At 47.7% G+C, this 23551-nt stretch overlaps 1 protein-coding gene across 3 annotated transcripts in view; it reads right to left on the reverse strand.

Annotated features, from left to right (window-relative positions):
- The window catches only part of LOC106853713 (vascular endothelial growth factor receptor kdr-like), a 134207-nt gene extending 128444 nt beyond the window's left edge, over positions 1-5763 (reverse strand). For all 3 annotated transcript variants that reach the window (XM_014877140.2, XM_014877139.2, XM_088172974.1), the window contains exon 1: positions 4824-5763. In XM_014877140.2, coding sequence (XP_014732626.2) covers positions 4824-4884 — 61 coding nt within the window. In that variant the 5' untranslated portion in view covers positions 4885-5763. The remainder of the gene's footprint in view (positions 1-4823) is intronic.
- Positions 5764-23551: the final 17788 nt, after the last annotated feature.

Genomic DNA, 23551 nt, shown 5'->3' on the forward strand with positions numbered 1-23551 from the left:
TTGTCCTGGGGGTTGTTACTGGGGACATTTGGATGCACCAGAGCTGCTTTCTGAAGGAATGCACTGGGGACACGTTTAATTCAATCCTAGCTGCTGTTTAGATACTCCAATATCCTCTAATTGCTTCCACTCCTAATTCCCATTCCAGTGACGTCAGGTTTGGAGAAAAAAGGGAAGGGGGATGAGAGGAAATTCCAAAATGAGCATGTGAAGCTCAGTGGGGCTGTGCTTCAGGGTGCTCCCTGTGAAAGTCCAACCCTGCCTCCTGGAAATCTCCTGTGTAGCTTTAAAAATTTTTAAAAATTTAAGAATTTTTAAAGATACAGGTGGCTGCTGCTGCTGCCCCCAAAACCCTCCTGCAATGAGAACTGAGAGCAGCATCTTTGTGATTTTTCTGGTGACCAAGTGACCCTTCCTGCATCACAGGACCAGATGTGTCCCATCCCTCAGTAGAAATGGGATAGAAAAATCCCTCAGCAGAAATGGGATAGAACAGGTTTTCACCCTCCTCCAAACTGCCCTGGTGGTGTGGGAGACAAACCTCCAAAAAAGCTCAGGTCACCTTCCCTGGCTGTACCTGAGGAATCTCCTCTTGGGCTTGGAAAGCTTTTGCTCACGTGCATAAAGTTATTCCCAACATAAATATTCTGTATTCAGCCCAACCTCAGATATTAATTCAAAGTGCAGTAGATTGAGTTGTCGCTTTGTACAAATAATTTGTCAAAAAAATGAACAGTGCAGGGAACGTGTGAAAGGGCAGAAATGACCCAAGTGGACCCTGCTGCTCTTACTCACACATAAATATTTTGTACAAGATTTTAAGAAAATACTGCAAGGTCTTACAGCAGAAAAACCTTCAGCAAACCATCTGCTTCGTTTTCTCAGTGTTCTTTTGGGTATGATGCTGTTTTTTTAGAAGTTCAGGGAGTATTCAGAAATACTTTACATTTTTTTTCCCCCCTTGCCTTAAATGGCTGAATTGGTATAAAGAGATTTCCAGTTGGTTTCAAATGTGGCAGCTTCAGCAGGAGGCTCATATATCACCAGCCTAAAAAAGGCTCCTCTGCTTTTTAGAACGTTTTTCCCACAGTAAAGCAAATGTTTGGGAGTAACACCAATTAGGAAACAATTTTTTATTTTTCTGGGGGGGAAAACAACCCCTCAGTGTCTCTGCCTTGGCACAGCCACACTCATCCTGCTGGACTCTGTGACCATCCCAGCTGGAAAACTGAGAGGAATTTGAGCTCCTGAAGCTTTTATCTACTGATTCATGGATTAATTGAAATCTCTGTGTTAACAAGCTTCGTTGCCCATCCAGTATATTCAATTTGTAGAAGATGTTGCAAAATTAAACAACAACAACAACAACCAAAAAAATCAATTCCAAACGTGCTTTAATTTCAAAGCCATCGAGCAGGACCTAATTTTTATTCTTCAATCTTTAATAATTTCCAGTGTTAAATCACTGAAATGCCTGAGTTTATTCCAGTACCCAAAAAGTGACTTGGATTGCTCAGATATTAAAAACCTTCTGGTGATCATGTCAGCAGGTAAAATATACAGAATTTTTCATGCACAGTTTAAGGTGTAAGAATTTCTTTGCAGATTGTTTTTCCAAGGGCTGATTCTGAACCATCCCACTCCTTACCTAAAACCTGTGCCAGCTGCACCATCATTATTAAATTACCACATCAGTGCCAATTTCTGAGCAGCAAGACCCCAGCCAGTGCTCTGAGGAGTTGAGAAGCAGCTGAGCAATGAGCAAAAGGAAAGTGGGAATTTAATGACACTCATGGAAGCAAATGAGGAAATTTAAAGATTAGAAATTTTTGTATTTTAGAGTAAGGTGGGAAATCAGTGGGATGATGTTTGTGTGGTCTCCTCCCCCTGCTGAAAGCACCAAATAAGTCAGGAATTCTCCAAAGGAGAGCTGGATAAATGTAATGGCCAGAATTTCTTGAGTTCTATTGCTGGAGATGAACTTGGAAGGAAGAGTGGCTGAGGAGTGGATACCTGGGCACTGAGCAGCTTCCACAGTTTTAGGATTTTCCTTCTGTCTGCTCTGCAGGTGGAATTGTTTGGACTGGAATCAGGGTCAGCCCTGCCTAACTGTGGCCACAGAGATCCCAGGTGCTGGAGTCAGTGAGTCAGGAGTCCCTGGGAATTCTTCAGAGAGAAATTCAGTGCAGGGATTGAATGAAAACTTTTAGGTGAATTGAAGTATGTTAAAGCACTCACACATAAAGCAGAGGTGAAAGTTTAGGTTTTAGTATAAGTAAGTAAATAAGTAGAATAGGTTTTTAGTGCTTTTAGTAACTAAAAGGTCTTAGATACCAATGCAGAAGTTTGAGTTCTAGTGAAAGCTGAAAAAAATATTCTTAGATACTAAAAGTTCTGTGGAGGTTCCAAGAACACAGTTTTAAACATAATAAAGCTATAGTAAGAATATTGCTTACATTGTTGAAATAAAACAAGATAGATCGTGTCCATAGTTTATACCTAGCCTGATATGTTAAAAATCTAAAATTCTAATAAGTTCAAAAGTAGTGGTTTGAGTTTGTGTCTTAGCTTGTTGGGAAGTTTCTATATAAAAACATGCATTAGAGAAAGCTGGTGCTTTTTATCATTGCTTTTACCATTTGCTTCTGCTTCTATTTGGAGCTTTATACCAAAACTTAGCACAGACTTTGGTGCCTTTAGTACCTTCGAGACTTTTGCTTTAAGACTGATGTGCTCCTACAATAAATAACTTTATAACAGCTATGAGCTAGCTTGGCTTGTAAAAAAAAAAAAAAACAGCCTGCCAAATTGGGTGCCTAAGAACACCTGGAGGTTTAACCTCCCACCAGGGAAGGTTTAACTGCAGCTGAGGGGTAAATCCAGGCTTTGGGAGGTCGAGCTGAGCTTCAGTGAGCTCGGTGCTCGAGAGGAGGGCAAGGTGGTGAGGAGTTAATTCCTCAGTGACACCAGTGACACCAGAGCTGTCCCAAATCCTCATCCTTCCAGCCCAGGAGGGCACCCAGGGGCTGTGCTGATGTTTTATCTCTCCCTAAAGATGAGCCGAGCTCCTGACATCCCCAGAGCTGCTCCCAGTCCCTCACCACGGGCACAGGGATGTTCCTCCCTCCCTCTTTGCCTTCTCTTGGAGGCTTTGTGCCTGGCACCGATGGCAAAAGGAATCTGGACCAAGTTCCGAGGTTCTCAGGGCTGAAATGAGTAGGAAAGGTAAAGACCTGAGCAGCCCAGAAATGTGGGCAGCATCTCCAGCCAGGCTTTCCCCCTGAACTCCCAGAGCTCCACTTCACCCCTGGAGCCTCAGGAAGGCTCGGGCTCGTCACATTTTCTCCCACCTCCCCTGTAATTATCCCTGTAATCCATGAGAGCCTGTGGTGATTTATGCCTCTGTGAAACCCCCAGCGGATTTTGGGTAACTTGTGCAGACCGTTCGGAGTTTAGAGCTCCCAGCTGCTGCTGCACGTGTCAGGCAGCTGGAGGAGATCTCAGGAATGCTCCCAGGGCTGCTCCAGGTGCAGCCCAAGGTGTGGGCACAGCTGGCACAGCTGGCACAGCACAGATTCCCTGGGCACCCCACGGATCCTGAGGGTTCCTCTGCTGCTTCAGCTTTTCCTGGAAAAGCTGGACGAGCCCTTTGGATGCACAAGCTCAGGCTCAGCTATTTATTCTGCAGGTGACTGTGGGGAAGATGTGAAATTCCCCAGGGTTTGTGCCTGCCAATCAGTCCCTTTCTGCAGAAGGAATACATTAAATCCCTGAATGAATCCAAGAAAATCAAGGGCCGTGATGCTCCACAGTGGTGTTTCCAGAAGCTATCCTCTTAACTGTGAAAAGATTATAATGTGCTGAAGAACAACAGCCTCGTGCTGTGCAATCCATCCACTACCAGCCCCCCCCCCCAAAAAAAAAAAAAAAAAAAAAAAAAGAAAAAGTCCTTTTTGTCACAAGGAATTCCCCAATAAACAAGAGCACATCTCCCTTACACAATTTGCAGCGTCATGAATGAATAGCTCGGTAATCCAGCAAAATCCTCATGCTTAATGAGATAATGAAAAGTCATACGGCTGATGGAAAAGCTCTCCCCAATCTCATTAACCTGCCTCTTGGCTTTTCTGATAGCAGCAAAAAGTGGGAATAAATCCGGGGGGACAGGGAGTTTGCTGCAAAGCAAAATGAGTTTTGGAGAGCAGGGGATCTAACCTGGCACCTTGGGCTGAGAAGGGGAAGGCGTTGAAGAAGCACCACGTGAACAAAAAATGGAAATATCAAAGAATCAGAGTTGGGATATCAAAGAGAATGCCCGTGATGTCAGTGCCCAGAGCTCCAGCCTGAGCCCCAGGACAGCGGGATAGCCCAGGCTCCCAGACAGCTCCTCCTGTCAAAGCCTCAGCTCTGCCTCAGGTGATCAAACACGACCAGAAACCCTCCCACAGCCAGGGGAAAAAGCCACAAATCCGCCAACGTTCACAAGCTGCTATTTTTCATCAAGCGGCCAAACCTCGAGGGGGGGAAACCCCCATTAAAACCTGACCTTCATGTGCGACACCTTCAAGGAGCTTTAATCCTTTCCCCTCTATTTCCAAAGCTCCGTTTTAACGGAGTTTTGTTGTTTTGGGACAGAGCGGTGACACCTGCGGCTCTCAGGTGGCTCCCACCCCGCCGGAGGAGCACCAAAAAAAAAAAAAAAAAAAAAAAGGGGTGGAAAAACTCAAAAAATCATCCCGGAGCGCTCTCCTGAGGCTCCCCGAGGGACAGCATCCATCTGCGGGGTATCCCCCCCTGTCCCCCCCGGCCCGGGCGGCTCTTACCGTGCAGCAGCAGCCCCTGAAGGGCACAGATGGCCAGCAGGGCACTGGCCAGGGCCAGCATCCCGGGGCCGCTCCTGGTGCGAGTCCCGAGCCCGCTGGAAAAAGTTTTCCTCGGCTGCCAGAAGTTTGGGAAAGCCGGAGAGGGGAGGGATCGTCACTTGTTGATTCCAGTTAAATTGTTCTTCCCATTCACCGCTTCATCCTGGCGCTGCGGGTTGTGTTCGCTTTCTCTTCTTCCCCAAGTTCTGTTTTTTTTTTCCTAAACCCCCTTTCCTCAATCACCTTTTTCCTTCTTTCCCCCTGTTTTTCCAATCCCGGTGTCCGGAGGGGGTGGGCGGGGGGGGAGCCTCGGAATCCTCCCAAACCCTGGCGCGAGGAGGTGAAAAATCGGAGCAGAAACACCGGGAAAAGTTTGGCAAAAAGTTTCCTCCCCTCGGCGAGCGGCGGCGCGGAATTTGGGATAAAGTGGCTGAGCCGCACAGGCTCCTCTGGGATGGGTCGGAACCGATCTTTCCTCTGCGATTGATCGGATTTTTCCTCTGGGATGGATTGGATCTCTCCTCTGGGATGAATTTATCCTCTAGGATGGATCTCTCCTCTAGGATAGATTTCTCCTCTGGGATGGATCGGGTCGGATCTTTCCTCTGGGATGGATCGGATCTCTCCTCCGGGATGAATTTATCCTCTGGGATGAATTTATCCTCTAGGATGGATTTTTCCTCTGGGATGGATTTATCCTCTAGGATAGATTTCTCCTCTAGGATAGATTTCTCCCCTGGGATGGATTTCTCCCCTGGGATGTATCTGCAGGTGCAGAAGGACAGGGAGTGCCCGGAGCTCACCTGGCTCTACCTGCCCGGGGCGGGCAGCGGGCATGGCCGGAGCCCCCCGGCTCTGTCTGTCTGTCTGTGTGTCTGTCTGTCCCCTCCGCCTTGCTTTGCCTTTCGCGGGGAAGTTTGATGCGAGCCCGAGATTCTTTATAGGGACAGGAAAAAAAAAAAAAAAAAAAAAAAAGAGGAAGGAGAGACGTCACCAGGCGAGGCGAGGGGACTTCACTCCGGCTCTCCCTCCCTGTCACTGCACACAGCTCCTGGATTTCCTGCTGCTGCTGCCCGAGACGGGGCAGAGAAGGGAAAAGTGAATTTTCCCTCTGCGGAGCCCGAATTCGGGAGCATCAGGTGGCATCACCTGGCCCCGGGGGCACAGAGGTGACATCTGCCCTGTCCCCGGGGCTCGGGGACAGCAGCCCAGCAGAGCTCTGTCCTGCCAGAGCCGCTCTGGGCCCCCCTTCCCCCCGGCTATTTCACAGTTTTGGGAGCTCTTGCTGCTGCTGTGTCCTGCTGGGATGTCACCTCCACCCTCCCTGCCCTGCTGAGCCTCCCGTGCTCTTGGGGCACCGAGAAAACCCCGTATTTCAGGGAATCCCAATGATATTATTGATATTTAATATGATATTCAACATTATATTCAATCTTATACTCAATGTTTTAATATAATTTAATTATAATTTAATATATATTTAACGTATTATTAATTATATTTACAAATATAATTTATATATTTATACATGGTTGCCACCCCGATCCCTGGTGGGTTTCTCACCTTACTTCAATGCACATATCAGATGTGTGGCTTTGAATGTAAAATAATATATAAAATTATGACAATGAGAGAGTGGTGGAAGCTCCACAGCTGCCCCCACAGATTGTCCTTCCCAATAAATCCAAAAATCCCAACAATCCAAATAATAATAACCCCAATAATCCAAATAATACCAATAATAAAAAAAAAAACAATACCAATAATACCAATAATCCAAATAATATCAATAATACCAATAATACCAATAATCCAAATAATACCAATAATTTTTAAAAACCCAATACCAATAATCCCAATAATCCAAATAATCCAAATAATTCCAATCCCAGCTGGGGTCACTTACACAAAGCACTGCCAGTCCCTGTGCCTCAGTGATGGGGTTGGTTTGCTTTTTTTTTTTTTTTTTTTTTTTGTTCCTCTTGCTCAGGTTTTTGGGTTTTTTGTGCAAAAGAAAACACAGAGCCAGCAGGTGCATCAGATTTTTACTGGGTGGAGATCAGGGGGTTTAGTGACACTGGACTGGGCTCACACCTCATCTTAATCCAAAATATAAATCCTTAATGTCCATAATAGCTCTGAGTTCTTCTCTGGAGCAAAGGGAGATGCAGGTCCAGTTCTGAGAGGTACAAATCCAAAGGAGCACTTCAGAAGGGCAGGGTTGATGCCTGGTGTAAAAATGTCCCAAATTCAACAAGAAATTAGGCACAGACCCCAGATATTGCCAGGTTTATGGACAAGAAGCCTCATTTCTCATGCTCAGTGTTCACTCGTGACTGCTTTTCTCAATATGATCTTCATAGAAATGCCCACATCGTTCTCAAGATGATAAATGCATTTTCTATGCCTAAAATTAATTTTAAGAACATGCAACTTTCCTCAGATATGGGTTCCAGTAAAGGAATCCTAAATAATTATGGATAATAGTAAAGACTGATCCCATAGGTGCTTAACTGGAGAATCAGAACTCTAACATAATTATAGGACTGTAGTTTATTTGTAATTTATGGGGAAGTGTTTAAAAATTCATTAGAGGTTACTTAGTGGCTGGTAATAAATTGTGTTGTATTTGTGTAATGCCCCAGATAATCTTTTATCTGTTGATAAATGTAATTGATCTTTTAATTGAGATTAAATGCCTCCAGTGTGTGGTTTCACAAGGAATTCAGTGTTAGAACCTGGTCAAGCAGTCCTGAGTTTATAACACTTTATTTTCTCCCTCATAATATGCAAAATAAAAGTTATAAGAAGGGCACAGTTTGTTCCTGTGCCTGGAGCAACCAGTTAGAGCTTTTCCAAAGGCACAGCAGCCTGTCCTGCTCACACACATGGGAAATTTGCTAACTGGGCTAGAACCTCCTCATAAAAACCCAGCTGATTTTTCCATGGCAGATATTCCATCCCAGGAGCTCAGAGCTCTTTACCAATATCAGCCTCAGCATGCTCAGGGGAGCAGAAGCAGAGCTGGAAAAGTTCATTTCCCTTCCTCACCAGGCACTCTGAGCCTTGCAAGGCACCCAGCAGTTGTAGCAGTGTGACCTCACTAAATAAACATAAATTACGAAATAAAAATAATAAAAATAATAATAAACTAATTAAAAATAATCCCAACACGAGGGAGTGAAGGTGGCTCCCAGACAATTGGGAGGGGAAGCAGCAACCTGCAGGAGTTTGGCTGGAATTCCAGGGTATGGAATTTGCTCTTTGTAGGACCAAGGCAGGGGGGGTTTGTGGGGCCTGAGTGAGCCCAGGAAATTCGTGGTCACCCTTTGTGGTATCCCCATCCTTTTTGGCAGAGTGTCATGTTAATCCCTTCTGCCAGCTCGGCAGGGAACAATTCCAGAGCTGGAAACTCTTCCCTTCATCTCTGGTGGTGCTCATCCATGGGAGGGGACACATCCAGGGGAGTGCTGGGGATCAGGGCTGGAATTGCATCCTGTGCCGGTTTTAGCTTTAAAGGTAAAAACATCTCGAGCCCAAGTGGAGTTTTCCAGCTCTGGGCTGGTTCCCAGTGGCAGCAGAGTCAGAGTCAGGCTCTCCTGACCCAGCCCCATTTCCCAAATTCTCTCTGCCAGTGCCTCTTTGCCTCCCTCAGCCCCTAATCCTAAATTTTAGCAGGGTAATGGTGCCCTGTGTGTTTCCCTGGGATGCCTTTGCTGCCAGCTCCACACAGGGAATCCTGGCAGAGTCTGTTGTGCAGTTTGGAATAGTTTGGAATTGTGGAACCCCGGAGCTGAGCTCTGCCTAAGGACAGAGCAGCAGGGAGGACAAAGGAAGGGATTGAAAGCCATGGCTCCGTGCTGGTGATCTCAGCTCCAGCGAGCCAGGGAACAGCCCAGAGTGTCACTGTGGATGTGCACCCACATCCCTGTCCCCTGTCCCCTTCCTGCATGGACAGTGCCCCATGTCCTGCAGATCCAAACTCTGAAAGAGGTGTGTGGGGTGTAAGTCATGAGTGGTTTGTCACCAGTCCCTGCTTTCCCTCAAAGCCAGGATTAATGGAAACACGATTGAGGTGATTCTTGTGTTTGGATGTTTATTGTATCTTATCAGAAATTGCACAAAGTGTGACAGCACCTCCAGCTCCTTGCTAGAAATGGCCCCAGCTGAGCCTGCTTGGAGGCTTTTTAAAGCTAAACAAACTAATAGAAGTTTAACACCTCCATTATTTATCCTTTTGACCCAATAATAGATTCTCAAAACCCTTAGAGTGGCATTAGACTGACCAACTAAAAGTGAAGAAGACAGAAGAAGAAGAAGATGAACAAAGAAAAAGACACCACCCCAAATTCTCCATCTTGTCCCATATCCACCACTATTCTGTAAAAACCTCAAATTTAAAACCCATCACACAGTGAAAACACACACACCTGACCCACTGCACAGTGGTGATTCCTAACTCATTATTCAGATTTCCTAACTCATTATTCAGATTTCCTAACTCATTATTCAGATTTCCAAGCCCTCTCCAAGGTTTCAGCTCCAGAGCAGTGTTTTCCATGGAGTCTGTGCCTGGAAGCACAGAAATTTCAAAGACTCCACATTTCTGGGATCCAGCAGTGGTGAAGAAGGGGGGGACATTGCCAAGGTGCCTGGCAGCTCTCTGCACTAAACTAAAGCTATTCTTTATTTGACGTGGGCATTTCTGACCTCCAAGGTGCTGCCTGCACACAGCATGTGCTCCCTGAGCCACGAACAGAAAGTTCGATGGCAAAGCCATCAGTTCTCAGTGCACAGAGTCCAGCCCAGCCCCAAATCCCTGCCGGGGCCAGCAGCACTGCCAGCATTGCTGCCTTAATTCCCAGGAAAGCTGCAGGGCTGGGTGTGCCTCTCCCCACAGCCAGCCCTGCACACACATCCCCCAGTTCCCTGGGGATGGAAATCCGAGTTAACATTGTCACTCTGTGGGCAAAAAAAAGGGTGGAGAGCTTGCAGATAAAAATATTTTTCCCTGGAAAATGGCATGTTATCAAAACAGAAACGTTCCGTGGGAGTGCTCTGGCTGCAGTGACTTCTGCTGGGGATGGACTTTCCAAGGAAAGAAAGCACCATCCCAGCCTGGCCTGCAGCTTGGTGATGTCCTGTGTGTGCAAGGCTTGGTTTTGAGTCATGAGCCTGATTTGGGTCAGAAAATTGTATTTTCACATCTTGCCAAGGTCCTCAGCAAGCCCACTGGCTGAGCTTTGGTCGTTTCAATCAGCTCCTTGCAGACGTGTTTGCTTACTTATTCCTTTGTTTAGAAAAAGAAAAGAAAAAAAAAAAAAAAGGCTTCAAGAAAACCCCATTTGGCTCAAGCACAGAATGGGAACAAAATGTTTCTCTAGCTGGGAAAAACATTTCCTGCCCAGCTTTGTTCAGGCACACAGCAGCACTCAGGCCATGGGATCAGGGGAGGTGTGGGACCAGCAGGGCCATGGACACGTCCTGGTGTCCTCTGTGGAAAACAGAAAGAAAAAAAAAAAAGGTCTTAATGGATAACTCAAAGCTGGAAGAGGCCTGTCAGTCACTTCAAACAAGAAGAAAGTATAGGTGAAGTAATATACTGCAAGAAGTTTTGGTTTTGTATGAAAACTGCCAAGAATGAGGGGTTTTCCTCTGGTGTCACCATTTCTCCATCCCTGCCTGGCATCCTGACATTCCTCCCTCCCTGTGCAGCTTTGTCCCTGCTGCTCTTCAGTGAGTGAACAGCTCCTCAAACACATGTTCAGACAGCACAGGAGAGCAGGACATGTCCTCCTTTGCTGGAAATGTGGGAGATTAAAGGGCTGAAGAGCACTCACCTCCTCTCCCATGGCTGCAGGAGCTGCAGTGTTCCTGTAAAATCCAGCATGGGGGAATGGCTGATGTTCCATCCCTTTGTGTTTCCTCTCTGAGGTTGTTTTGGAGCATCTCCTTGTAGCTGTTTGACTGGAATCCTTTATTTCTGAGTCTGCCTGGGGAGATCCTTACAGCTTATAAATAAAATGTAGGGCCCGTACAGCTCTTACAGAGAATTAACTGGTTTGGAGCAGCAGCCAGACTGCTGAGCCAAGAGAACAAAACAAGAGCCATGGTAAGGAAAATAAATAGCCATCAACAAAAGGAGACAGGCACAGGGTTTGATCTGCTTTGTTCTGCCAGACTCTGTGGCAGGAACACAAAGATATCCACGGAACGGGGAAGAAATTCCTGAGCCGGGTTTCATCCACACACAGCATTTCAGGTAAGGAAAATCTTCCAGCCCTTTGAGGTACCTTCATGCCGACCTTCTCCCAGCACTGACCTTCCTCAGGCACAGCCAGATTTCATGTGCAGGGTTTTCCTTTGCCAGAGTATGAACTTCAAAGTGTGAGAAAAAATGAGTTCCAGCCAGCGACCAAGAATGCTCGTTTTATTTATTTTAGTTTGGATTCTAATTCCCTTCTTACTCTTTCTCCCTCTGTGGGGATAAAGCAGGATTTTCTTACCACTCAGACTGGGAATGAGAAGCTTGGGTTGTGTCCTGGTGCTCTCTGCAGACATTCCCTTCCCACTGGAGCTTCCTGCTCACGTCTCCAGGGCACCATCCCAGCAAGAACTGATTCAAAAAACCAGGCAGTCCCAGAAGTGCTGGGGTTAATTCTGCCAGCAGCACAAAGCCGGAGTCCTGAACTCTTTAATTTGGCACCAGTTTATCACTCAGCTCTTCCCAGGTACCAGTTCTTGGTCTGGAGGGGTTTAAAAGCCAAAATTCTAAATGCTGCCCCTCCTGCTGCTGCCTAACCCAAAGTGGGGCAGGTTTGGTTCAGCCTTCCTGGCTGTTCCCTCAGCCCTTGGTGACTGCAGGAGCCACAGAGCAGCAGCTGGAGCAGGGGGAGATGTTCCCCCAGCACTGCAAGGCCAGTGGGGAGAGGCCAGTCCAGCCCAGACATCCCAGTCCAGACCAGACATCCCAGTCCAGCCCAGACATCCCAGTCCAGACCAGATATCCCAGTCCAGCCCAGACATCCCAGTCCAGACCAGATATCCCAGTCCAGCCCCAGCTGTTCCAGTCCAGCCCCAGATCTCCCAGTCCAGCCCCAGACATCCCAGTTCAGCCCCAGAGGTTCCAGTGTCCCAGTTCAGCCCCATCCAGCCCCAGATGTCCCAGTTCAGCCCCAATACCCCAGTTCAGCCCCAGCTGTCCCAGTCCAGCCCCAGATATCCCAGTCCAGCCTCAGCTGTCCCAGTTTATCCCCAATGTCCCAGTCCAGCCCCAGCTGTCCCAGTCCAGCCCCAATGTCCCACTCCAGCCCCAATGTCCCAGTTCATCCCCAGTGTCCCAGGCCAGCCCCAGATATCCCAATCCTCATCCAGCCCCAGCTCCAGCCCCAGATGTCCCAGTTCAGCCCCAATACCCCAGTCCAGCCCCAGATATCCCAGTCCAGCCCCAGCTGTCCCAGTCCCCTCCCAGCAGAGCTGCAGAGCCCAGCAGTGCTGTGGGTGTCATTAATGGTGTCCCTGTTCCCTCTCCCCACTGCAGGTGCCCCAGGGACGTGCCCAGCCCTCCTCAGGCTGGGCTGCCATGGCCCTGTCACATTCCACAAGTGAATGCTCCCTGTCTCCATAGGGTGAGCACTGGGATCATCCCTGGTTTGCACACCCCTGGTTTATTCACTGCTCCGAAGCAAAGCAGCACAAGCTCCATGACTCAGTGCAGCCACGAGGCAAAAATAGCAGCTGGTGTGCTGAGAGGATGGGGACAATCAAAGGGACACTGTCTCCCACAACTGAAATGTCTGCAAACGAGCTCTCAGCCAGCACAGGGCCAAAAGAAATGTTTCTTCCATGGACTTATTTTATTTTGGAGATCTGAAAGGAAGCAGTTGCTGCAGACAAGTGGACATTGTGCTGGAGGTTGGAGAAACGAGACGTGGTGGCACAAAGACACTGATAGTGGGGCTGCCATCACTGATCTGCATTGTCCAGGCCCAGAGGGACTGAATAAAAGCTTGAGCTGGAGCCAGTGTGAGTGAACAGAAGGGAATGGGCAGATTCCCACTGCCCTTAATGAGTTTTGGCTCTGAACCTACATGAAGAACCATAACTAGCAGTGAATAAACTGGATTCTGAAAATCCTTTCACCTCTGACAGGACAGGCTGGAATCAGCAGAGTGCCAGTGGGAATCTGTTTACCAAGCAGTTTTTTTTCCAAAGGTGGCTTTGTCCCACGTGGAATAGAAAGGCTGAGCTGTGAGTGTTGTCCAGGATGGAACCTCAAAGCAGAAACCCCAAACAAGTCGTGGCTCCACCACCTTTTCCAGCCTCCTTTGTCCCCCTGCCACCAAGGCCAGCCCTATTACCTGCAGTGGGGGTGTCACACTGAAAATGAAGCTCTGAACACAAAGTCCTTCAGGAAAATGGGCACCTGGCTCAAGGCTGTGGTGTTTCCTCTCGCTGGAAGGACTTGGTGCAGCCCTGGGGCACAGCAAAAACAAGACATTGGCTAAGTTAATTGGGAAATTAAGAAGGAAATGCAAGGAGAGCTTATAGGAGGACAGCAGGGTTCATTTGCCTGTCCAGTCCTGCTCACCCCAGGGGTTGGGTGTTGAAGGAAAGCAGAAATATTTCAAATTTGTTCATCACCCGTGCTTTGAATAGAAATCTGAGGAGCCCATGATGGCTTTTGCAGGCAGGCAGAGCTGGGTGTGAGAGCCTTTCTCAGCAAGGTCAGTGAGTGAGTCAGTGCAAGGCCAGGAAGAGCAGGCAGGAGCAGCCTGATGGGAGCTGGAGACAACAGGAGCCCCTTTGTCCCCCACGAGTCCCCAGCCCTGCTCAGGGGAGAGGGGACAGTGCCACCATTAATGACACTCACAGCTCTGCTGGGCTGGGCTGGGACACTGGGGCTGGATGGGGCTGGACTGGGACAGCTGGGGATGAACTGGGACATTTGGGGCTGGAGGGGGCTGGACTGGGACAGCTGGGGATGAACTGGGACATTGGGATGAACTGGGACATTGGGGCTGGATGAGGATTGGGATGTCTGGGGCTCTGCCCCTGAATTTCAGAGATAAACACACATTTTTTGGATGTTCTTTCCCAATAATAAAAGCTGGAGAGACCTTGTCACTCTCAGTGGCTGCATTCTGCTGCTTGGCTGTAAAATAAAATCAGGTTTGCTCTTCCCATGGATTTCCTTTGCCCAGGTTTCTCTCCCAGTGGGATATCAGACATGGGATGGGAGGAACCATCTCCCATCAGGACATTCTGATCCAGTGCTGGGATTCAAACTGCTCCTCCTCCAAAGCTCAGTGTCCTGTTCCTGCTCTGCACAGGTAAATCTGAGGATTTATCCACATTCCCATGAGATTTGTGCTCCAGATCTGCAGTGACAGCCACAGGGTGCTGAGGTTATCCTGGACAAGGATCCCAGATTTGCCAGCAAGGAGGGAAAGTTTTTTGGGATTAAACAGGAGAAGGATGTCACTGCAGCCTCCCATGGCACCCTGGCAAGCTGAACTGGATCTGAATCCAGTAAAACCTGTATATCCCATGGCTGGGAATCCTGCTTGCTCCTGCCCACGATGTTCAGTAACAGGTGATGCTCATAAGTAAAAAAAAAAAAATAAAAAAGCTTCTCCTCTTTTTTTAAAGCCCCCAAACTCTGTGTTCTCTGCAGGCCAGGCACCTGCCATCCCCCAGCCTTTCAAGAACAAAGAGTGATTTTTATAAAAGCCTTGGTATCCCTAACAATGCCACAAGGCTCTTTCAAGGTTCTTTCTCTTCTGGGCATCAGCAAAAAATGAAAGTACTGCAGGGATTTCCTACTCTAAGTGACAGAGGTGGAATAACAAAGACTTTCAGTAGGAAAACAAGGATTTAAAAATCAGCAAGGTGGGCTCTGAGGACTGCCTTGTGCATTTCTTATCTCTGTTTCCTCCCCTTATCATTTCCATGTCCAAGCATTTGTCTCAGCCCCTGCTGCTGTGTTTGGCACCGAGGGTTGAGATCCACCTTTTCAGCCTGGACTTTTTTCAGATAAGGGTTTCAAAATGAAACCACACCATGAAACTGCTGCTTCATCTTTTTTTATTTTTATTTTTTTTTCCTCTGAGTTTAAGTCCTCGAGCCAGACTCGCTGCATTTCTCCAGGCAGTGCTGAGCCCACACTGGCTGCTGGAGGGATTTTCTGCAGCTGAAGGCACTTTTGCTCTGTTACTCAGAGGTTTGTGACAGCAATTAGCAGGTCACAGAAAACTTTCTCTTCTTCTGCAGAGTCAGGGGACATCCTCAGATTTATTGCCCCTTGCTCTGGCTTCATCCAAGGTGGGAGTGCTCGCTGTGAAAGTGCAGCCTCAGCCTTTTCCAGGAGGGGCCCAAAGGAGATCTCCACTGGGGCTGCTCTGGGTTTGCCTCAATCCTCACTCAGATCTCAAAAAAAAAAAAAAAAAAAGGATCAAACCTCTGAAAAAGAGTTGTGCAGGAGGGGAGGACTTGCACTTCTCAGTGTCCACACAGTGTGTCACCCTTACTCTATTTCCATTCATCCCCCATCCCGACAGCATCAGGAGTGGCTTTGAGAGGAGCAAAGTGCCCTGCTCTGCTCCCAGCCCTTACCCTGGCACTGGGCAGCTGAGATTTCCCTGGGAACATCTATTGAGGCTCCTTTTGAGCCTCCTGGCTAATGAGCCACCAAGGATTGGGTGTTCTGAGGCCAAGATCTGCCTTTTCCTCCCCAGCATTATCCCAGAGCACTAAGGAAATCAGTTGTCCTTTGAGTTTTTCCTTCAGGAAATTTTCCCATTTCCACTTGCTGGAGCCAAAAGTCGACAGCACCAACACTGCAGGAAGATCTGACTGTTCCTTTCTCATTGCAACATCCCTGTCCTTCCCTTGGTGAATGATAATTCACATGGAAAAGGCAAGGTGCAGGACCTGAAAATCGCCACAAATCCCTTTTCCAAGGAGACAGCCAATGATTGGAGGTGTGCAATTGTGGGGGTGCAATTTAGCACATCTCTGTTCCCCCCTGTGCTGGATTTATTGCTCCAGCTCTGCACGGGTTTGTTGCTCTGTTAAAGCCACACTGAAGTGCTCCCATCATTTCCACGGGGCTATTTCAGGAGTAAGGGACTCTTCAAAGTGCATCAAGGTAGCAGAATCTGGCAGCTGTAATACAGAGATGTAATAAGGAGCATTTCACAAGGTATTTTCTGCCAATTTTATCTGCTGTATTAAAATTTAGTAGGCATGAAAGCACCCAGGTTCTGTAGAAAAATCTAACATTCTTATAGAAATTGTTTTTTTAAAAAAGGGCATTTTCTGTGTTTTCTATTAGTGAAGAGTGGCACAATCAGAGGTTGTTCTGCTGTCTGTGCCATACAATTGAGTGGCAGAGGAGCTGTGTGGTCCCAAATTGTGGACTGCACTTCTCAGCCTGTGCCAAAACACTGAGCATCCTCCTGGAAGAGTTTTTGTTTTTCTGTTTGTCCCATGAGCATCCAAGTGCTGGAGTTTGATGGCTGAATAATCACAGAACCAGAGATTCCCTGAATGATTGATCAGAGACCGTGGAGCCCAACAATCCCCAGCACTGCCACGTCCCCAAGTACCACATCCGTGTGACTTCAAATCCTCCAGGGATGGGCACTCGGCACTGCCCTGGGCTGGACAGCCCATTCCAGGAAGGATTTTCCCCAAAATATCCAACCCAAGCCTCTTCTGGAACAATCTGAGGCCATTCCTTCTCCTCCTGTCCCTGCTCCCTGGGAGCAGATCCCAAATCCCAAATCCCCTCGGCCTGTCCCCTCCTGTCACGGAGTTGTGCAGAGCCAGAAGTTCTCCCTGAGCCTCCTTTTCTACTTCTGAGCCCCTTCCCAGCTCCCTCAGGAATTTTCCAGCCCTTTCCCAGCTCCATTCCTTTCCATGGACATCCTCCAGCCCCAAAATGTGATTCCTGAACTGCCCCCAGGACTGGCAGTGTGGCATTGATCACTTCCCACACTGTTGCTGAGACAAAATCATGTAATAAAATAATAGCATCCTAAAACAATAGCATCCTAAAATGAATAATAGCATCCTTCAGAGCCCTTCTCCTCAGCCTGGAAAGCCAGGCAGGATTTTAGAAGTCCCTTTGACAAGGGATGTCATGGCATCCTCACAGCTCTGATTTCAGCTCAGTTCTGTGGGATTTCACTGTTCTTTGTCCTCTTCCTCCAATCACGAAAGCAATGCCTCTGGATGACAAGGGAAATATTCCAGGGGCAGCTGCTAATTTTTGCTTTTTGCCATCCAGTTTGGCAGCAGCTTATTCCAAGTGTTGGCCTGCTCAGCAGCTGCAGAATTTTGCAGTGGTCTGCAATGTCGTGGTGATGAAGAATTCTTTACTGCTTCAATCCCACGGCAGCGCTGATGCCACTCCCCCACCTCCACCAGACACAGAAACAAGGTAGGGAAAATGGTTTGGAAAAGGAGGATCTCATTTCAGTGGGGTGGGAACTCTTCCCTCCCTGGGTGAGTCTCCTTTCCAAGGCCCAATCCCTCTGGAACTCGTAGCAGTTGCTTCCACTGAGAAGTGCTGTCATTCCCTGGCACTCCTGTTTGTTTTTTTGTTAAATCAGTTTAGCAGCTGGAAATGAGGAGCAGAGGCAGGGAGCAGCCAGGTCCCCATGTCCTGCACAGCCCTGGCTGCAGGGACAGAGCTCACCCAGCACAGAGGCAGCAAATCTTCCCTTGGCTCCCACTCCCTCCTGCTTCTTGCACTGGAGGGGAGGACAGGCAGGGTTCAGACCTTGGATGCCTGTGGAGGGGCAGGGAATACCTAAGGAGAGCAGGAAATAAAGGCTCAGCTGGGAGCAGAGCACAGGAATGGGTGAGGGAGAGGCAGCTCCCAGGAATTCAGCACAAAAACATTTCAGAACATTTTCAGATTCACCCACTGCCCCATCCTGCTGCCAGGGGCTCAGACTGGAGCACTTTTAAGAGGGCAGTGAGGAAATTTTCTTTTCCAGGCTTGGTTTCCCAGCCTGGCACTGTCCAGCTGCCAGAGAGGTGCTGTCTCTTGGCTCAATAATCCTGATTTCTTTGCTGTGACTTTCCCCATGCTCCCCTGGAGGGCAGGTGATGCTTTTGACACCCAGAGCAAGGTGCCCACAGGAGCCTCTCCTTTGCCTCCTCCCCAGCACATCACCTGCTGCTCTCATCTGCTGCTCCTCAAGGCTCTCAGTGCAGCTCTTGCTGCCTCTTCACCCTCCTTGAATTTAAAGGCCTGCATCATTCCCATCCTCATGCTGGAAAGTCACAGTTTCCTGGTATTGAAGCTGTTCCAGCTCACCTTATTAATTAATTTTCTTTTTTTTTTTTTTATTTTTACTTCTTCCCATGGAGTTTCTAACTTGATGCTGATAAAAGAAGCAATTACTTCCCCTTTGCACCTGGGGAACAAAAAACCCAAGGAGTGGTGGAGCTGGGCCAGTGTGTTGATGTGGAGAGGCTTTTGGCCCCCATAAACCCATAGTAAATTCTAGGAGAACTGTAGGGAGCTTCCCATCAGCCAAGGAAACAAGAAGCAGAGCAGAAAGAACTCTTGAAGTTACCTGGGAGATTTCCCAAGTGCCTGGGTCTGTTTATTCAGGTTTTGTTTTCACCCATCTCACACTTTGTGCAGGGTGCTTGAGGAAGGAACCAGGGCAGGACAGCCCCAAGCAGAGCCCTGAACCCTCATCCAGAAATTCCATCTCTCCAGGCACAGCCCTGCACAATTCCATTCTCTCTCCTTTCCCTTCTATCAACTGATCTGTGCAGCTTTTCACCCAAATTTTAGGGTCCCTCCACGCTCTGAAGCTCAGCCCGAGGTGCCTCAGAGATGAGTTAAAGAAAAAGGAGTTCGAGCAGTCATCTCTGTCATTCTTTTAAACACTCTCAAGATGAGCCTGTAAATTCTCAGAGGTAAATCCCAGCCACAGAGTTTGGGCTGAGCCCATAATTCTGACATGGAAATCACCAGGATAGTGCACCTGACTGGGTTCTCACTTTGATCAGAGTGAAAAAAAATAAAAAAAATCTCAGGTTTTATCCTGGCCACTGCTCCCAGGGGCTGTCTTGCCCCCCATTCCTGCATGCCCTGACAGTTCAATGCTAGAGATGATCAGATCATTTCTCTCCTCAGCTGCCTGTGGTCTTTGGCCACGTGTTGTCCCCAAGAGCCATTATCTAGGAAACTCCAGGGAAAATGGGAAAGCTGCTTATTTTTCTTGGCATCTGAATGATTGTTCTGGCCAGGCTGAGTCCAGTTTTGTGTGTGTTTATGTCACACTTTGTTATTTGCATGGCCAGCCCTGGTGAGGGTTTCAGGGGCTGGTGGTTTTGTAATTTGTACAGCCCTTGCTCTCTCTGCCTTTGCTGCTCTCTGCTGGAGTTGTGGCTGTTTCCTTTTTTATGGCCACTTCCTCCTGAGGGAGCAGTAATTTATGGTCAGAGGTTAACCTCATTTGCTGAAATATCCAGCTCCTATGCCAATAGATCTATAAAAATGGAGAGCGGGGAGGAAAAGATGGGAAATAAATAAACCAGATATTCTTCAAACGACACGCAGAGCCATTCGTGTGGAGACACAGGAACAAAGGAATTCCTGCACGGCTGAGATCAGGATCCAACCCCGTGTTCTGCCTTTGTGGGTGCATCCCTGAGCCAAATGTGCAGTGGTGGACATTTTGGGGCAGAACATTCCCAGGTTTTTATGGAGTTCTGGAGCCCCTTCAGCCCTGCCAAGCTCCTGGCTGGGATGGGATTTTGGGATAACGTTGTTCCATGGATCAGCTGGGCATAAAGATGCTCCTTGCACAGCCATGGTCAGTGCTGCAGTTCCAGCTGGGATCTCTCCTGTGGCTTCAGCAGGAAAAGTTCTGCACCCCCGCAGCTGCTCCCAGAGCAGGAGGGGAAGGGCAGGGCTGGGTCAGTGCTGGAGCCTGCCAGGTTTTTGTGGGGAGCTCCCAGCAGGGTGTGAGAGCTGAGCTGGCTCTGTTGGTGACTCCTGGAATTCCCAAGTGGAGGTGCCAGGTGCTGGTGTCAGGTTTTGGGGTTTGTTTCAAGGTAGAGCCCGGATTTTATGTGCCCACGTGTCTGTGTGAGCTGGGAAATGGGATTGCTGTGCCTTCCAAGGTGTGCCAGGGCTTTATCACTGAAGGAAGAAGGAAATGGAATAAACACTGAATCCTTCAAGCTGGGACAGCAGCCACAGACTTGTGGCCTTCCTCACAATGAGGTTTTGGGCTGTGGAGCACAGGGCTCTGTCCCCTGGTTGCTTCTCCAAAGCCTGAGCTCAAAGCAGGGTCTGGAGATGGCTGAGACCCCTTAGGGCTGGGCTTGCAAAACCACAGAGCATCCCTCGAGGCCTGGCATGTACTGCATCTATTCAATATTCAGTATTTTTATTTCTGTGTCATGTTTCCATGATATTTCTATAGCACATCATTTTTGTTTGTTTGTTTGTTTCTGGGCGTGGAATGTGTCTGTCATGCTCACAGGACTTCCACGGCCTGTACTGAGCTGAAAACACCACAGGATTTATTTCCACTTTCCTGGCATTCCACACTAATCCTAAAGCAATTATCCAAGAGCTCGTCACTGGTTCTAGTGCAGGTTGATTGACAGCTGTCAGGAATGTTCTGGGACATCCCCCAAATCACAGCACATCCACCTCACCCTCCTCTGCTGCTGCCTGATCCCTCCTGGAGATCTCTTTAATCCTTCATGGAGATCTCTTTGATTCCACATACAGATCTCTTTAATCCCATACAAAGAGCTGTTTGATCCCTCATGGAAATTTCTTTAATCTCATACAAAGAGTTCTTTGATCCCCCATGGAGATTTTTTTGATGTCTCATGGAGATCTCTTTGATCCTCCTGGAGATTTCTTTGATTCCACATCGAGATTTCTTTGATTCTTCATGGAGATCTCTTTGATCCTTCATGAGGTCTCTTTGATACCTTATGGAGATTTCTTTAATCCCTCATGAGATCTCTTTGATTCCTCATGGAGATTTCTTTGATCTCTCATGGAGATTTATTTAATTTCACAAAGAGCTGTTTGATCCTACATGGAGATTTCTTTGACTCCACATCGAGATTTCTTTGATTCCACATCGAGATTTCTTTGATTTCTCCTGGAGATCTCTTTAATCTCTCACAGATCCCTCATGGAGAGGCTGTTTGATCCCTCTTGGGGGTCTCTTTAATTCCATACAAAGAACTTTTTGTTCCCTCATGGAGATCTTTTTAATCCCACACAGAGAGGCTGTTTGATCCTCATGGAGATTTCTTTGATTCCCATGGAGATCTCTTTGATCCCACACAAAGACCTGTCTGATCCCTCACAAAGAGCTGTTAAATCCCTCACAAAGACCATCCCTGGTGCTGTTTAATTGTTTAATTCCTGCAATTAGCCATGGCTCAGGTGCACTAAAGCACCAGGAGCTGTTCAGACAGGTGAGCAGAGCTGCAATAACCCAGATCCTTTGCAGAATTGTGGGATGTGGATCTGTCCCTTCCCTTTTCCCTGGGTGTCAGCCAGGCTTGGCCTCACTCCCATGGGGATGATGATGATGATGCTCTTCCCTGGATGCTGATTTTGGCTTTGGAGCAGATGATCCTGTTAGCACTTGCTGTCCTGAGCAGCTCCTTGTGGCAATCCTTAAAATCAGAGAGTTTGGGCAAAGCTGCAAAAAAAAGCAGATCTCAGAGAGAGCAAACTGCAATTAGAGCTAAGTGTAAAGCATAAGATTTGTCAGCAGAAAAGTTATATGAGATGTAGAAAGGAAGGACAAATAAAACAATGGTCTGTGTGTCAAAGCTTGGCTAGAAAAACTCTCTGAGCTGCAGAAAGTAAATCTAGCAAGATATTAGGAAGGTCTAATCTTAATAATGCAGCTCTGTGCATTGTATTTTAAGGTTTATAAGCAGGTGTTGTATTGGAAAGAAACAACCAAAGCTATGTGTAATTATAGTGGTTGGATAGAACTATTCTCAATATGCTTTTGCTTTTTGTGATTGGTCAAAAAACTTTCAAAATGCGTTGTAACACCAAGTTCTGTGAGCTGCTGGCATCTTCCCATTGTCCCAACCTTGTAATGAGACTGATGCTTGGGAGGAAAAAATTAAAAATAAAGCAGCTCAAGATGTGTTCCACAGCAGTCCTGTCCCATTTGGGCTTCTGTGCTTAAAGCCTGGCTGGCTCTGCATGCAGAAATCACTGAGTGTGCTCCTCATCCTGTCCCCCAGAAATGGGCTCTGTGTGACCAGGCAATCATTTCAGGAGTCACCTTTGGCTAAGGTGAGCTGGCAGATCCCCTGAGCCTGGAAGAAAATATTTAAATGTAATAACGAGCACTGTAAAGCCTGGCTTTAAATAAATATTAGGCTTTGACACCAGCTGGAAGAAGCCAAATTTCCAGCTGCCCAGGAATGTCATCTGAGGTATTTGGCTCAATTTAAAAAACATTTGGGCTGAAAAAGCCCCAGAGTGCTGTCCATGGGTTAAGATTGTGCAGAAAAATCCTCCAAGAGCCCAAGCTGGGCTCTGTTCCTTGCTGCTGGAATCCCCCCACCCCAGCACCTTCTCCACTGCCTCTGGAGCTCTCCAGGACTTGTGACAGAGGGGTGACAGCAATCCCTGACCCCAGCCCTGTGCAGAATTCCCATGGAAAGCCGGTTCTGAGGTCACTCCTGGCTGTGGCTGGTTTTTGGCAGGCTCTGCTTGGTGAGCTGTCCCTGTTCCGTGTTTGCTAATGGCAATAGGGTGCACACAGGGATTATAAATATATCCCACATCCTGCCAGCAGTGGATAAAACAACTCCCCTGGTCTGAACCAAGTGGCTCCAGGTCAGCTTTGAGAGCACCCGAGTTGTGTGATCCCTGCTCTGCAAGATTCCCTGGTGGCAGCCAGAACATCCTGGAAAAAAACCCCAAAGCCTAAACAAAGCAGCCTCCAGTGAGCTAAATACAGGCACACACAGGAAACATCCTGGAGACACTGTCATTAATTGTCCTCCTCTCTCCGAAGATAAACGAGAATCCTATAAAATATTTTACTGCCCAAGACGCTGTCTGATAATGGGAGAGAGGAAGAGGAGGGAGCACCTCGAGGAAGAAGGAAATCCTGGGTTTGGATGGAGGACATTAACACTCCCAGAAAAACACACACAATTCCTCCAGGAGGATTGTAGATGAGCAGCATCAATGCTGCATTTAATTTTCTTTGCTCTGTCAGGGCCACTTGTTTTCCCCAGGATCAATAAACATTTTAATGCTGGAAATCCCACCAGGAGGACAATGAACTGTATAAAAAAATGAAATAAATGCACTGAGAAACAGCAGGTCAGCTCTGCAGAGACCAGAGGGGGGATCTGGGGCTCGTGTCCATGTGGGAATTGTGCTCAGGGTATCTCTGGGGCATTCAGAAGATTTTCCATGTCTTAGGATCAGCTTTTCCATGTGTGAAATGCCTCCAGAGCAGCTTCACCAGCCTCTGTGCTGTCTTAGGGCTTGCAGTGAATATCTGTGTGCCTCTTGCTCTTGAATTTCAGGGTCTTGATTTGATCATACAAAATTAAATTAATTTCATTTCATTCTCAGGTTAAAATCTGGATCTTGGGGTTGCCTCTCTCATCTTCCTCCAGTTCCTACCAGCTCTTCC

This window comes from Sturnus vulgaris, chromosome 14 (genome assembly GCF_052056855.1).
Source record: "Sturnus vulgaris isolate bStuVul1 chromosome 14, bStuVul1.hap1, whole genome shotgun sequence".
Taxonomy (NCBI): Eukaryota; Metazoa; Chordata; class Aves; order Passeriformes; family Sturnidae; genus Sturnus; species Sturnus vulgaris.